The sequence below is a fragment of the Rissa tridactyla genome, chromosome 11 (genome assembly GCF_028500815.1).
Source record: "Rissa tridactyla isolate bRisTri1 chromosome 11, bRisTri1.patW.cur.20221130, whole genome shotgun sequence".
Taxonomy (NCBI): Eukaryota; Metazoa; Chordata; class Aves; order Charadriiformes; family Laridae; genus Rissa; species Rissa tridactyla.
In genome coordinates, this window is record NC_071476.1 from 3,970,459 (window position 1) to 3,985,843 (window position 15,385).

At 55.9% G+C, this 15,385-nt stretch overlaps 1 protein-coding gene across 1 annotated transcript; it reads left to right on the forward strand.

Moving 5' to 3' along the window:
• The first annotated feature begins 1,092 nt into the window (after positions 1-1,092).
• SPARC (secreted protein acidic and cysteine rich) lies at positions 1,093-11,826 on the forward strand. The gene is made up of 10 exons (XM_054217762.1): positions 1,093-1,181; positions 7,242-7,311; positions 7,515-7,565; positions 7,744-7,828; positions 8,276-8,397; positions 8,648-8,768; positions 8,954-9,087; positions 9,257-9,405; positions 10,108-10,256; positions 10,458-11,826. The coding sequence occupies exons 2-10, from the start codon at positions 7,255-7,257 to the stop codon at positions 10,484-10,486; spliced, it is 897 nt and encodes a 298-aa protein (XP_054073737.1). The 5' UTR covers positions 1,093-1,181; positions 7,242-7,254; the 3' UTR covers positions 10,487-11,826.
• The last annotated feature ends 3,559 nt before the right edge of the window (positions 11,827-15,385 follow it).

Below are 15,385 nucleotides of genomic sequence, written 5' to 3' on the forward strand. Positions count from 1 at the left end.
TGCAGTGCTCAGGACAGCTCTGTATGTCACAGAGACACACCTCAAGGACGCCCAAATTCCAGCAATTTGACAGCCTCTCTTTTTTGGCTGCTGGTTTTACTTTGCAATGCAGTGGCGTGGCCATGCTGATGCAGAAAGGCCTTGGTGCAGATGAACCTTAAGTCCTCTCAGTCACGGTGAGATGTGAGGAGAGAGGAGCTGGGTTTTCACCCTGAGCATAGAGAGGAACATGGGAAAAGTCAACTCCGAACAGCTTCGCTCTGTGGCTGCCCCTGGCTGGGCAGCTGCTCCGGCTGAGTTACGATCTGTGAGGTCAAAATACTTAGTGATGTCTGAAGAGAAGATCGGATTCAATGGACCAGCAATTTTGACTGTGAGTTTTGCTCAATCAGTCCAGATCTGCTGGACAATAACCACAGCAGAGAAACCAATCTGCTGAGGGTCACGTCTCCCAGCACAGCTCTTCTCTGCCTACTTGGAGCATATTTCAGACATGTCATAACTCACCCCACTCTCTGGATCATTCTTTCCTCTCCCTCCCCACAAGGCAGTCCCAGGTGGCAGCAGTGGTAGGAGAGAGGGTGGAGGAGCGAGGACTCTCCTGCCTTCCTCTGTATCCCCCTGACCCTGGGAAACACCAGCTCAGGGACTGAACTTGTGAAATGTGAACTTGTGAACCGAAGTGACAGCATTTAACATTTTAATTGCAGTAGGCCAAGGCGCCAGGAGGTGCACAAAGCAAGCACAGAGGTGGTATTCCTCCCTGCTCCCCCTGTGCTGTTAGTCTGAGAGCGCCAGAGAACTGACAAACTCATTGCAGTAGTGCAGGCAGCTGCTGCGGCAACGACTCTGCTGGGAAGGTTGTGCTGGGGGCTGATGTGTCCCTGTGAGAGACCCCCGTGATTTCCAGCCCCCCGCTTGATTTCTCTGGTCTGTCCTTTGGCCCCAGGCTGCGCCTCAGCCCGTCTCTGGGGCGGGGTGGGGGGGGGACCGGGGACTGCCCACCGGGGAGAGAGGGAGAGGAAGAGACCGATTTGGAAAGATAGCGAGGAGGAGGAGGAGAGGCAACGGGAAACCCAGCCCACCCTTTGGTTTCCTCCTGCCTCCTTCTAAAACCTGCAGATTCCTCCAGCCCGTCCAAGCGCCTGAAGTGTCCTCAGCCCTGCTGCCGGGACTGCGAGGTATGGCCTGAGACCTTCGCGTTTGCCTTTGCCGTGCTGTTTCTCCCGGCGTGGGGGTCCCGATAGCCCCACTGGCGGGAGTCCCTGTGCCGGGAGCCACTCTCCTCATCCATGGGGTGCAACTGGTGCTTGGCAATGCATCGCTCGGGGTCCCACGGCATCCGTATCCCCACCCCGAGCGATGCATTTAGAGGCTTCTCCTGACTCTTCTCTTTCTCCTCTTTGCAGCATCTCCGCTCCTAAACTGAGCTGTTACTGTATTTCCCCGCCAGCTTGCCAGCTTGAACACTTTGGTGGCATCTGACTGTAAAGCTTTAACCTGCCCTGATTTTTCTCTCTCCCTCCCTTTATTCCCCTCCGGGTTTTCAGTCGTGGGGTATTTCCTTAGCGAGATGCGTGAGACCAAAGTCTGGGCACATCAAGCCAACCCGCAGAGCAAATCAGATCTAGTTATAAACCAGTAAACCCGTCCCGATTGCACCCAGCCTGAGGTGCGTTGGCAGGTGATGTTTTACTCACCGGAATATCTAGAGGAAGAACAAAAGAGTTGGCGACTTCATTTCAGCATTTTTATTTTTTCAGCACAGCCGCCCCTATTTCTCCTGAAAAAAAAAAAAAAAAGGAAAAAAAAAAAACCAGACACTTGGCTTTTTGTTCCAAGCTGTCTTTGAAAGCGTTTCAAGTCCTGCTGCCCTGGTTTGCTGAACTCCAGCTGATCAACTGTTAGAGAGACGGAGGTTGCAGGAGAGGCGGAACAAAGCTCTTTTGGGTTTGGTTTTTTTTTTTTTTAAAGTTTTAAGAACTTGGGCTCAGCCAGAGGGAATTTAAGTCCGTGCAGAAGAGCTGAAGGCTCGTTTCCTTTAAAGGCAGCCGCTGTCCTTCCCGTCCCGCTGACGTGCGTGGCAGCCTAACTCTGCTCTTTGTGTCCCTGCTCTAAGAAAGCTCCTCTCTGCTGCATCCAGCCAAGAAAAGGAAACTTAACGGGATGGGGGCCGAATTCCCACCCAAACCGAGAAGCAACAGTTTCAAGTTGGAGTGAAATCGGGGGCACCGGGAAGGTCGCCAGTACTCCCAGCCCTCAGTTACCACCAACTCGAAACAGCCCAAAAGCTCAGCAACCCGGCAAAAGGACAAACGTAAATCGCAGCCGTTTGTTAGGGTCGATCAGGCGAGTTTTAAGCAGAAATAAAAGGCTGTCGCGTTCTGCGCAGCAGTTAAAGCCAAGCTATTGTCTGCCACATAGGCAGGAGCAGGGATGCGGGCGGTGCTGGGAGGGGGAAGAGGAGAACTAAACTTTTCAAACTTTTTTTCAAGCCCCTCCTTCCCCAGCCCTCTGCTCTTCCATGACTCAGCCCCAGAGGAATGTCGGCTCCCATGGAAACCCTTTCTGGGTCCTCTGGTCGAAGGGATGTCGGGGCTGTTATCGCTGGAGCGGCTGTGGCAGGGCGAGCCCAGGGAATGCTTTGAAGACGGTTTGCATTTTTGCAGAATATTTAGCGGACAGTTTCCTCTCTCTCTGCTTTGTGGCGCTGTGCGAGATCAGCTTTCCATATCCCCCGGGAGCCAGGGGCACCGCTTGCACCTGGCACAGAAGTATCCCGGCTGCTTTTGGCACTGCCCCACGTCCGTTTCGAACAAAAGAAAAAGCTCAGGCAGGACAGCAAAATGCTGCATCGCCTGCCCTTCTGACTGAGGTCTGCCAAGCGCTCCTCCATGCACCGCATCGGTACTAACTTAACTGTTTCCCAGCGTGGACGCAATTTGCAACTTAGACAGACTATGACGGCTTCGAGCCAGCACGCCCCGATGGTGGCATTTGGGCTCTTGCCCTTATATCAATAAGCCCTGTGAGATCTGGAGCCTTTGTAAGTGCAATCAGAGCTGCTCAACCCCCTGCAAGGGGGATGGGTTAGTACAGCGTTGTGGTGTAGATGTGTCTTTAGTGACTCTGCATGGACAGATGTGGTATTTAGACTTTTTTTCCTGTGTTTTACTGAGCGAGCGTGCAAGCGTGTGCCTGAGCTAAAGGGAATTTCACTTCCATCTAAACCTAGCTTGGCTTTCGGAGCCTGCCCGCTGCATGGAGGGGACTGTGCAGGCGGCAGGAGCCAGGCTGGCTTCTGCCCAGCCCTCTCTCTGCTCCTGCCCCGTTCCTCTGTGACCCCGTGCAGCTGCAGCACATCTGGGCGAGCCGGCACTCCCAGCAGCACAGCCCAGACACGCAGGGACCTGTTCAGCAGGGACCTTCATGGGGACTCACGCAAACAACTCTGACTTCAATTTGAATTTTAGCCTGGGAGTGTTTACCTGGATAAGTCAAAGCTCAGAGGGTCTTGCTTGCATAGCCAGGTCAGGGCCCAGATGGTGGCGTGTCTCTGTGGTGGCCACGCTTGGTCACCCATCTGCAGCTTGAAAACTGTGGCCCATGGTGGGATTTGTAGGCAGAAGCTTTTTCTCAGCTGGTCCAGCCTTTACATTCAGTCTGAGGTGCTGGGGCACGTCGGAGCCTGCAGAGCCTTGGAAGAGCAATGAGCAATGGAGGGTGGGTGCAGGAGACCCTGCGGCTGGGGCTGGCTGAATCCTGCGTGGCCGGGCTGGGGTGCCGGTAGGGAGCCGAGACATGGGAGGGTTTTTGCCCAACAATTACCCGCTCCTGCCCTCGGCTGCTGGCGATGGGAGGTGGCAGCACTGCCCCTCGCCCCCCAGTTAGCGGTGGAGGCAGCTGGGGTTATCCCAGTGGCCTCGGGGAGGAGCTGTCAAAGTGGCCAGGCAGAGACTCCTCCCCACGCTAACGTGGCATCCCGAAGGGCTTATGCAACCCTGGCCAGGGCCAGCACCACATGGGCCACGCTCCACCACCCATGGAGCCTCCTCTGGAGGCTGCACCCGCCTGGTCCTTGTCCTGCCCCAGCCCCCAAAAGCCCCCAGGCTGGGCAGGAGGAGACATGAGGGACCAATAGACCCCAGCGGCACAGACTGTCCTCTTCCCCAGCAGGAGAAATTTATGTTGGTGCCACAAGGTCAGGGGAAGGGAGGTAAAGGGATTGCCAGAGTAGCCTGCCTTGAACTTACGGAGGTGCTGAGGCTCAGCCTCAAACCTCTTTACACCCCTTGCCTCTGTTGTTAGGGACATGGCTGCAAAATGCAACAAGCAGCCAGCTCTGAGGGACAGCCTGGGCCACACTAAGAAAGTGGACCATCCAGTGGGGTTTATGGAAGCCACAAGACTCTATTTACATAGCGACTGGGAGCTGAAGCCCCTGCTTAGGATACAAGTGGGGTCAAGCATCAGAAATTCCGTGCAGGCCGTGGGTCCTGCAGCCCATGGGTCCCAGACCCTCCTCTTCACCATCGGCAGTCAGGAGGGAAGGTCTGAGGAGGGATAGTGACCGTGGAGGCTTCTCTTATTTTATATTCAGCAGCCCCCTTTGTGCCCATGACGTGCTGGTTTCTGGCGTGTCTTGCAAAGCACTGGCTTCTGTTGATTCCTCTAGGATACAGAAGGTGTAAGTCCCTTCTTGCTAAAATCCCTTTCCTAGTCCTGTGTTCCTCTGTCCAAAATGACCCCCTGCTGTGCCCCATTGCTCTGCCCCTCACGCTGCCCGCTGCCCTCCACGGGGCTCTTGCAGAGCAGTGCCAGGCATTTCCAGAGCAGGGCCCCTCGCAGGGATCCCCCCGAGCCCCTCCAGTTGGGGGATGGATGCTGAGCTCATGGTATGGCCCAGCTGCCAGCTCCAAAGAGCATCTTCTTGGACTGCAGGACCATGCTAGATCCATAAGGAGGGAGACTTCCACCATGGGCCAGGCTCTTCTGCTGGAGCAGCTCTGTCCCCAGAGCTCCTGAGCTGTTATTTCAGGACTTTTGACCACCAGGAATTCAGGAAAGACTATGCCTTTGCAAAACAGTGAGGTGCTCACAGACATTGCAATGTCTTCTGTGCACAGGCTCTGCTTCCAGGAGAATGTTATTTTTCAAATAAACTTGTTTTCCCATCCCTGGCACAAGACAGCTCTGCAGAGCTTGTTTGCTCAGACCCTTTCGTGCTCCTTCTTCATCCAAACACAACACTGGCAGCTCAGACTGTCTGCTGGCTCCTAGCAAGCATGTAATTCCCTGACCCCGGTTTACTGCATGCCCAGACTTTGAAATTCAGGATTTTTTGGGACTTGGGGAAATGATCTGAGAGGGTCTTGGTCTGGGGTCGGGTTCCTCTTAATGCCATCTTCCACGTGTACACGCACTGTCCTCTTCTCCGGGCTGGGCACTGCCGTGTTTCTGCCCAACGAGCATCACTGAACCTCAGAGCGTCTTCCAAAGCAAACAAGGCCCTTGGGAGAAGCCCAGGAGGAGCTTTTACAAGCCAGGGGACGGCAGCAAGGGAGGGGATGGCCAGATTCAGCAGTACTTTTCCACCTGCCTCCCCCAAAACCACCTCTCCTGAAGTGAAGAACCAGTGATGTCCGCTGGCAAATGCCAGGAGAGCTCTCAGCAGCCCGCCGAGCAAATAAAGGCGAGGGGAAGGGACAGTTTGTACCGAGCAGGAGAGGGGGGAGCTGCTCAGCTGCAGCCTCCACAGAGCAAATGGACTCATCCACCCCCACCCGCAGCCCCTCTCCCCACAGGTCCTCTGTCCCCATCACCCCATGCTCCCAGCCCTCCGACGTCCCTGCGAAGCTCCCTCCGTGCCCTGACACCTATTTTGCCCAGGCATCCAGCCAGGGCTGGGTGAGGCGCTGAGGTTGGAAGGAGGATTTCGGCCTCTGCATGGTTGAACCTTGCTAAATTAGGAAGCACAGCCCAGCCTGGCTGGTGCCCTGGCAGCACAGCGTTGGCATGGTTTTATACCCGGAGAGATGCCATGCGTGGGGAGGAAGGGAAAGGATGCACCGGCAAATTAGATATCCATCCGTGCTCCTTGGGAGAGAAGAAGACACCTTGTCCAACACTTTCTGTCCCAGCAAAGCCATCCAGGGCGCCGGCGGGCTGCGATGCCCCGGCCACGCAGGTGGAGCGGAGGAGGGTGAGCGGAAGGGAGGCAGCGGAAGCCTTGGCAGGTGGACAAGTCCCCTCGCTGGCAGGAGACAAACCGGGGGGTGTTTTGCTCTCCTGGCGGGCGGAAGGGAGCGCGCAGCCCTCACTGTCAGGAGTGGGATGCCACCAGCATACTAAGCAGCCAGCTGAGCTCCTCGCTGCCCTCACACAGAGGGGCTCCATCCTGCCAAACAGGAACTGGGGGGGACAAGGACAGGGCGATCGCACCAGCTGCACTCTCCTTCTGGCTCGCATCGCGGCCGGTGTGAGCTGGGCTGCCTGGCTCCCGCATCCTACGGAGTCCCTGCCACAGCCCAGACCGAGGGTTGCAAAGGCCTCATCCTCCCGGAGCTCATCTCCCAGCAGGACACAACCCCAAAGCATCCTGGATCCCGCAAACCCACTCTGGGGACTCTCAGGTCTTAGGAGGAAAGGGAAAAACTACAGCAGAGACCCCAACATTTGGGGGTTCTGGGGATAGGGGACGGGTCGCTGATACCCCTAGAGATGTCTGTGTCCGTGTGGGAAGGGATTTTCTACAGGTTTTTATTCTCAAGTGCCCCATCTCACTCTCTCTCTGTTCTCTCTTTCCTTCTCCCACTTTCATTTTTCCTCTGATTGACGAATAAAATGGTAGACAGTTTCATTGCTTGTAGCTGGGGTTTGTATCAGGGGCTTTTAACAAGAGAAATTTTTTTTTTTCGTTCAAAAAAAACCTCCTGTGAAGTACAGGGGAGCTACCATTTTGACTGCAATTTTTCTAAAGGCATCCAGGGAAGCAACAGAAATCTAAACCTCGATGTCCCATTTTGCAAAATCAAAGGAATTTGTCTTGGAAACATGATTTGGCTTAAGGTCTCGGCTAGAAAAGCCAGCATGTGGGTCGGTGATATTGAACAGACAAGGAAGGAAGTAAAGAGAACGCCCTTTTCGGAGTGTCTGACTGCCAGCCGTGAGCTCAGCCCTGAGCCAAGCGGCACACGATGGCCTCCTTCCCCTCATCCCTCCTTTTCCTCTCCTTTATTCAGGGTCTGCTGAAAGATGAGGGCCTGGATTTTTTTCCTTCTCTGCCTGGCAGGCAAAGCCCTGGCAGCTCCGGTAAGTACAGGAGAAACGGAGCCTCTCTGCTCTCGGGGTTGTCTGTCCGCTCTATCTGGTGGGGATTTTCTTTTATAATGAATAAAACCCTGAGGGATGGGGGAGAGGAAACCCAAGGGTGGCCCTGACATCTGCCCTGGCAAGTCACCCCCTTGTCACCGTCCTCCCCGGGGACCCCAGCTCACGATCCTTTTTCCCTGCAGCAGGAGGCTCTGCCCGATGAGACAGAGGTCATCGAAGACCCCACCACAGAGGTAGGTGACTCTGCTCCTCCTCGTCACCCATCCCTTGCAGCACCCGCTGCCCTGGGAAGAGCACCTCCGAAGCCCAGGGGAGCGGGGGCAATGGGCGGGGGGGGGAGCTGCTCTGCCCCCCAGGAATGGGGCCGAGCTCTTTGTGCACCCCCACCCGAAACACTGACCTCTTTTGCAGGAGCCCGTGGGGGCTAACCCTGTCCAGGTGGAGGTGGGAGAGTTCGAGGAACCCACAGAAGATGTAGAGGAGATTGTCGCTGAGAGTAAGTCGCTTTTCTGCTGCCCTCCAGCTTCTGCCCTCCAGCAGGCAGAGACCCCGTCCCTTCCCCGGGTTGACAAGCTTTAGACGCTCCAAACAGTGAGGGGTTTCTTTGGGGAACAGCTGTAGCACAAGGACGATGTCAACCTAGAGGCACAGTTAAAAGCAAAAGAAAGAGGTACATGATGTCTATCCAGCACTGGATTCTCCGTAACCTCTTATTTTGCCACGGAAAAGCCATTGAGTTGTGTGGCTACAGAAAGGAGCCCAGGCTTAGCCCAAGTGCTAACATGGGCCTCTGGAAACACCCACATCTTCCTAATGCAGGGAGAGCTGCTTGGGGCTGTCCCTGGCGAAGTCTCTGTCTTCCCTCTGTGCCGAGAGGCCCCGGGGCAGCTCGTGGGAGGTGGGGATGGGGCAGGCTCTGACTTTGCTCCCTGCCCTCTCCCAGACCCCTGCCAGAACCACCACTGCAAGCACGGCAAGGTGTGCGAGGTGGATGACAACAACTCGCCCATGTGTGTGTGCCAGGACCCCTCCAGCTGCCCAGCCACCGCCGGCGTCTTCGAGAAGGTGAGGGCAGAAGCTGCTTGATGGACCGGGAACGGGGAGGGACCTCACACGGGACATTGCCAGAGACGGTGGGGGAGACTGTCAGAGTCAGCGTGGCAGGTCCCCATCTGGCCTCGGCCAGCAGTGACCAAGGAGCCATTATCCACCCCAGGAAACAAGTTAAACACCTCATTTGGAGGCTCTCTCTGCTGACCTCGCAGCAGGGCTGGGCTTTACTGTCCCTCACGCAGCATCTCCCCCTCCTGCGCAGGTCTGCGGCACCGACAACAAGACCTATGACTCCTCCTGCCATTTCTTTGCCACCAAGTGCACCTTGGAGGGAACCAAGAAAGGACACAAGCTGCACCTGGACTACATTGGGCCTTGCAAATGTAAGTGGAGCCATTCCCTTAGACAAGAGGACCCTAACCTCAGCACAGCCCCCTTGCCCATGGGCTGAGGGAGAGCAAAGGTCCAGGCAGATGCAGGGCTGAGGTGGGGAGGCGCTGGGGCTGCGTGTCCAGGGTCTGGGGCTGCATGTCCAGGGGCTCTGCTGACCACCGTGTATGGCTTCCAGTCATCCCTGCCTGCCTGGACACAGAGCTGACTGAGTTCCCCCTGCGCATGCGGGACTGGCTCAAGAACGTGCTGATCACCCTGTACGAGCGCGATGAGGACAACAACCTGCTGACCGAGAAGCAGAAGCTCAAGGTGAGGGGCTGGGGAGGGAACTGGGAGGTCACCCTGCCAACAGAGCCCAGCACACAAAGGAAGCCCATCCAGAATGATCTGTGGGCACCTCATGTAAAGCCCTTCTCGGGGCTCCCCGTTGCACACCATTCCCCTGCTGACAAGGTCTCCCCGGCCTCTCCTACGACAGGTAAAGAAGATCCATGAGAACGAGAAGCGCCTGGAGGCCGGTGACCACACTGTGGAGCTCCTGGCCCGCGACTTTGAGAAGAACTACAACATGTACATCTTCCCTGTGCACTGGCAGTTCGGGCAGCTGGACCAGCACCCCATCGATGGGTGAGTGATGGCAGAGCTGGATGGGGACCCCCACCAGGACCCTTTCCTACCTGAGGACCAGGGTGATTTGGTGGCAGAAGGTGTCAAGGCTGGAGACGTGACAGAAGTGGGTGGCTGGTGGCAGAGTCACAGGCAAAGCCCTGTAGAGGGGTAACCCCTGCACACATCTGGCAGGGGCTGGGGCAAACCAGGCTGGGGTAGAGGCAGTTTTCCTTTCTGCAAAAAGCTCTTCTGCAGAAAGAGGGGCCTCCCCCATCCCCAGCTGCTCCCGTCTCCCTTGGGTGTGGAGTTTCTGTCTTCTCAGATTTACTGTCGTATGATAGTTCCCTGAAATATCTTAGTCCACAAGCCCCGGGATAAGTTCAACAGCTGAGATCGCAGCTGCTGGCTTAGCTGTGAGCTGGAGATGGGCACGAGAGCGAGCACACACACAGACCCATGGTGGGGGGGCAGGCGGTGAGAACCCCCAGGTGCTGGCTATTTCGTGACTAGCACAGACGGTTGCAAAAGCAGACACCAGTCCTTGACCTTCACGGCACTCAGTGGCGGGTACTGGGAGGGCACTGGGACAGCAGGCAAACCAGACCAAGAGCTGGGGCCAGCATCTTGCCCCGCGCTGGCCCCCACGCCCAGCAGAACTTCTCCCCTCCTGTGGGAGGACGGCTGGCGGGCGGCACGTTGACCATGCGGTCGCCTCGGCAGGTACCTGTCCCACACCGAGCTGGCCCCACTCCGTGCCCCCCTCATCCCCATGGAGCACTGCACCACCCGCTTCTTCGAGGCTTGCGACCTGGACAACGACAAGTACATCGCCCTGGAGGAGTGGGCCAGCTGCTTCGGCATTAAGGAGCGTAAGTACCGAGTAGGGAGGGAATGGGGGTGGAGGGGACACCAAAAAGCACCCCCAAAGCCCCCAGTCGGGATGACGCAACGCATTGCAGCTGGTCCTGGGGAGGGAAAAGCAGGGGAGGGCGGGGAGGGGGGATGGCAGGAGCGGTGGGACCCTGGGAGCACCCTCCTCCTAACCGCGTCTCTCTCTTTTCCTTCCACAGAGGACATAGACAAGGATCTTGTGATCTAAAGCCCCAGCTTCCGTTTCTGCTGCCAACTTTGTCTTGTTTTAACCTTCCCACTTCCTTCGGTTCTTAAACCGCTTTTGTTTTGTTTTTGTTTTTTGTTTTTTTTTTTCCCTGGGAACAAGGTGCTAATATAGATCTAAATGTATGTAGTAACGGTGCTAAGAGAAATAACAGTCCTCGTTCATAGCCTAATCTATCACCACTAGATTACTCACCCGGCTGTTTCCGCACGCTCTTACCAGCCCTTTCTCTCTCCGACGTGTCTTTACCATTGACCGACCCTGTTCCTGTCCTAAATATCCGCTCCGTCTCTGTATCCGCTCTCGGAACGACTGCTCTTAACTTCTTACTAACTGCACGTTCTTGGACACGCCAGCGCAGACGCAAGGACCTCCCAGCTGATCCCTGATCCCCCCCCCCCAGTTACAGACCGCCAGCGAGGGACCGCAGAGCCAGAGGACGTAGGAGCATTGGGCTTTTTGAGCAGAGCAGCTGTGGGTGACGTTGTGGTCACCCAGCTCATGGTAGGGGGGATGGAGAGAGGTGAGAAGGATGTAGAGTGGCAGGATTTCGTTTTCCTTTTTTTATTTTTTTTTTTTTTTTTAATTCCCAGGGCTCGAATTTAACAATCATTGGGCACAAAAAATAAAAGAAAAAAAAAAAAAAAAGGGCTAATCAAACAAGCGAATAGGAAAGCGCACAAAATTGAAAACAAATAAAATGAAACGCATCCCATCCTGTAAAATCCCCTCGAAAAATAAAGGTTTGAAAGTGCTACGTGCTTTACCATTACTCAAGGATCGTACTGCTGTTGTGTTTTCTGTGCTGGAAAGAGAGACTGGGTGCGGCCGCCGGTTCCCCCCCGGGTGCGCGTGGCTGGACCTCGCCGTTGCGATTCTGCTGTAGCTGAGATAAAGCTCTTGGCTCTCCTCAAATCACGGTGCCCTCGAGCACTTCCCACCTCTGCCTTGGTCATGCTTAAATTCCAGCCCTGCTCTCCCAGGGAAGCTGTGTCAGGCTTGGAAGGGACATTTCTGCCCAGAAAGAGGTGTGCTTGCCACACGCTCGAGGGAAGGGCTGTGATGATATTTTTTTTTCCCTGTTGTGGATTTTGGGGTTTAAGTGATGAGGGGGAGGGAAGGGAGAAGGTATTTGGATTTTGCTTTATAGAGAGGGTCCTGAAAGCAGCGAAGGGATGGTTAAGTCTCACAAGCTGAGAACTCTTTTTTTTTACCTCTGAATGTTCTCTGTGCCTTATATTATTAAATTCCTGCCACAGTGTGAGCAACCTGATGAGTCTCTGTAATAAAAAATACTGATTTGAAACACTGACAATAAACAAGCTTGCAATGTTCCTCTCTTTCATCCCATCCCGAGGAGGGGGATTGCACACATGCCAACCCCATGCATGTGTTCAGGGTGTCCCACGGGCATCCCAGCCCCGGGGAAAGGTCTGGTTTGAGGTAAGTCAAGGTGCTTCTGCCAGTGACAGCCCATCACTGCACTGTAAACGGGCTCGTTGCACTGTAAACGGGCTCGTTGGGGGATATGGGATGGGTAAAGCATGGGCAGATGGGGCTGGAGCGATGGAGACAGGCAGGGTGACCGCAGCAGCCAGCGCAGACACTTGCGTGGCTCTGAGGTCCTTGCTTTCATGAGCAATAAAATCCCTGGGAAAGGCAAAAAGGCACAACAAGTAGGAAAACAAACACCGCCATTTGCACGGGCTAAAAATATCTGTGCTGCAAGGGCTCCGGTTCAGCTGTGAGGTCCCCCAGTTAACAGCCCCTTGCTGGATGTGCTGTGCCCCAGGCGGAGCTGCAGGGTCAGATCCTGCAGGGGGTCCCCCCTCCACACCTCCCACCCCCCCGGCAGGTCCCATCATGGGGGACGGTCACTTTGGAAGTGCTTTGCCAAGCTGTTTGCTCCCTGCGGGAGAGCTGGAGAGAGGGGCCGGGCAAAGCTTCTTCACCCCTGCCTTGAAGCCAAGGGCTCATTCCACCCGGCCACGCTGATTCCCGGGGCCGTTATCCAAAGGGGGGATGTTCTCGGTGGAGACACGGCGAGTGCCTTCCCACCTCGGAGGTTGCCATTTGGCAGGCCTGGCACAGCGAGGGGCACCGCTGCCCCTCCGATCTCCACCTGCGAGATCCAGCTGGCTGCAGCAGCCATCGGTGCCGAACCACCTCCGGGGCCAGGAGAGCTGGCAAGAGAAGGTTTGGGCAGCGGGGAGGACGGGAAGAGAGGCGGGGATCAGAGGAGATGGGCCGCCCCGTGCAAACCTGCTTTCCAGTTGCTCCCTCTCAGCCAGAAACTCCAGCTCATGCTCCTCCACCAAGAGGCAGCCGCATTCCTTCCAGCTCCAGCCCTCGCCGCCAGCGCCGCCGGACAGACTCGGGCGGCTTCGCTCCCGTGCAAGGGAAGGTTTTCCAGCCCTCCCTCTCCTCTGACTTTCCCTCTTGTGTAGGAATCGGCTCTAAATCACAGCAAACTCAGGGAAGTCAGCAGGCTGCGCCAGGAGAGCCGGTTATCACGGTGCGGGAAGGCGAAGGGATGCATCTCTAAGGCCATGTCCCATCCCAGGGGACAATACTCATGTCCCAGCAGTCTGGCAGAGCTCAGAGGACCCAACTCAGCGCTATTACAAGTGCAGCTGTCCTGGCTTTAACTGAGCATCAAAGCCAGCTCAGGAGGTTGCAGCTGGGCCTCCTTTAACCCTTCAAAGATCACAGCCTGAAGTATCAAGTTGCTGGAATTTCACTGCCTTGGGGCAAATGCCATACACGGGGTTACATCAGGACTTGAGGAATAAGCTGGTCTTTTTAAGCTTTCAGACCAAGACGGTCAGCAAGGGTGGAAGAGAACAGCCCTTTCCCTGTTACAGCCGAAATCGAGCCTTCCAGTGCCTGCACGGCAGTAAAGAAACTTTGCCTGTACTTTCCAAGTGGAAATTCTCCCTGTGGTTAGTGCTGACTGAGGACGCAGTTTTGTGAACTTGAAAAAAAGAAAATGGAAAAATAACGCAGAGCTCTGGATCCAAAACCAGCCCGACACAAGCACAGTCTGACCCAAGTGCTACAGTGCATCTGCAGGCGGAGGTGGTTAATTTTGCTGTAGTTATTCAGGGCAGCACCACAGAGCAGCTCACTCAGCATTGTCCTGCCTGCATTGAACAGAGGAGAGATGGGAAAGACAAGGATTCATGTAGAGATTAGTGCTTTCCTGTCTGTTTTCCTGACCCCCCTTTTTTTTTTCCCTGACCTTTACAAAAATAACAAGCTGCGGCATAAATAATCAAAATGCAAGTGATGCAAAAAGGTGACAAGCCAGGACCACTGTGACTGTGCCAGTCACGCACCTGTGACAGCCCGGACTCCAAGGCCCAACATCTGCAAGGTGTAGCTGCACCTGGAGATGCTTCTGCTTTAGCTAACGGTGTCACTGGAAAACCGCTGGGTTAAACTCACCCAGAAGCATGTGTGAAGGTTGGTATTTCACACATGCTCATGCCTCGTTAGCTAGAATCAGTTCTGCAAAGGAAGACTGAGACATATAACCAAGGGCTTTGACCTGTATTTAGGCGGCCCTTGGTGGTGGGGGTGATGGGGTTACTCTTCCCAGCAGTTAGGTGGCTCTCACAGCAGCTAAAGCACACCCAGACTTAGAATCATAGTCAGAGAATGTTTAGAGTTGGAAGGGACCTTAAAGATCATCTTGTTGCAACCCCCCTGCCCTGGGCAGGGACATCTCCCACTAGAGCAGGTTGCTCAAAGCCCCCATCCAACCCTTGAATGCCTCCAGTGATGGGGCATCCACAGCTTCCTGGGGCAACCTGTTGCAGTGTCTCACCACCCTCAGAGTAAAGAATTTCTTCCTGATATCTAATCCAAATCTACCCTCTTTCAGTTTAAAACCATTACCCCTTGTCCTATCACTACACTTACTGATAGAGTCCTTCTCCACCCTTTCTGTAGGTCCCCTTTAAGTACTGAAAGACTGATGTAACTTGCTGCTGATGGGGGAATCTCATCATGACCTGCTGGGTCTGTCACAGGGTGGGTCCCACTGTGCTTGACAGGGACAGTGCCAGGACCACCCCCACCCCTCTGCCTTGCTCCTGCTTGATGAGCAGCTCCTGAACTGCCCATATCCACTGCAGAGCCTTCTTTTGGCTTAAACCAGCCTGCATATTCCAAAAACGGGCAAACTCAGTAAAAACAAGCCCTACCTCCAGTGAGGAGACAACGCCAGGGGAAAACATGTCAGTGGATGCTTATCCCTGCAGCCGGCCTGGAGGGAGAGCGGGAGGGAGGCAGACACCCCGCTGCCCCCCACCAGGTTGTGAGAGGTGCCCGCTCCTCCATCCCGGGCCGATCTCCATCCGTCCCCGGGCCGATCTCATCCATCCCCGGCCGACCTCCATCCACCCGTCCCCGGCGCGGCGGCAGCGGCGCGGCGCGGCCGGCGGGGGGAGCGGCAGAGCCACGGACGGAGCCCGGCGCCGCGGGAGGCGGCGCCGGAGCGGGGCCGGCCGGGTGTCCCGGGCCAGGAGGGCGGGTTTGAAGCTGCCCTGCTGGGGCAGGGGCTGCCCGGGGACGGGGCGGGAGGAGGGACCCGCTCCCGCGGGCGCATCTCCCGGCCCAGGGCTTTGCCCTTCGCAGCGGAGCATCTCAGCAGCAGCGAGATGTGGTCCCGCAAAATGCAGCCCTGGTCCCTTCTGGGGCTACGTCCCCGCCATGCTTGGCCATCCCATCCCATCCCATCCCATCCCATCCCACTCAAAGGTGCCCAAGCCCCCCCCCCCCGCCTTTCTGGAGCACGGACACGCAGCTTATATGATCCCAGGCTTTGCGTTTTGCCAATCGAGCTGCCTGTCTCAGTACAATTCCCTCTAATTATTG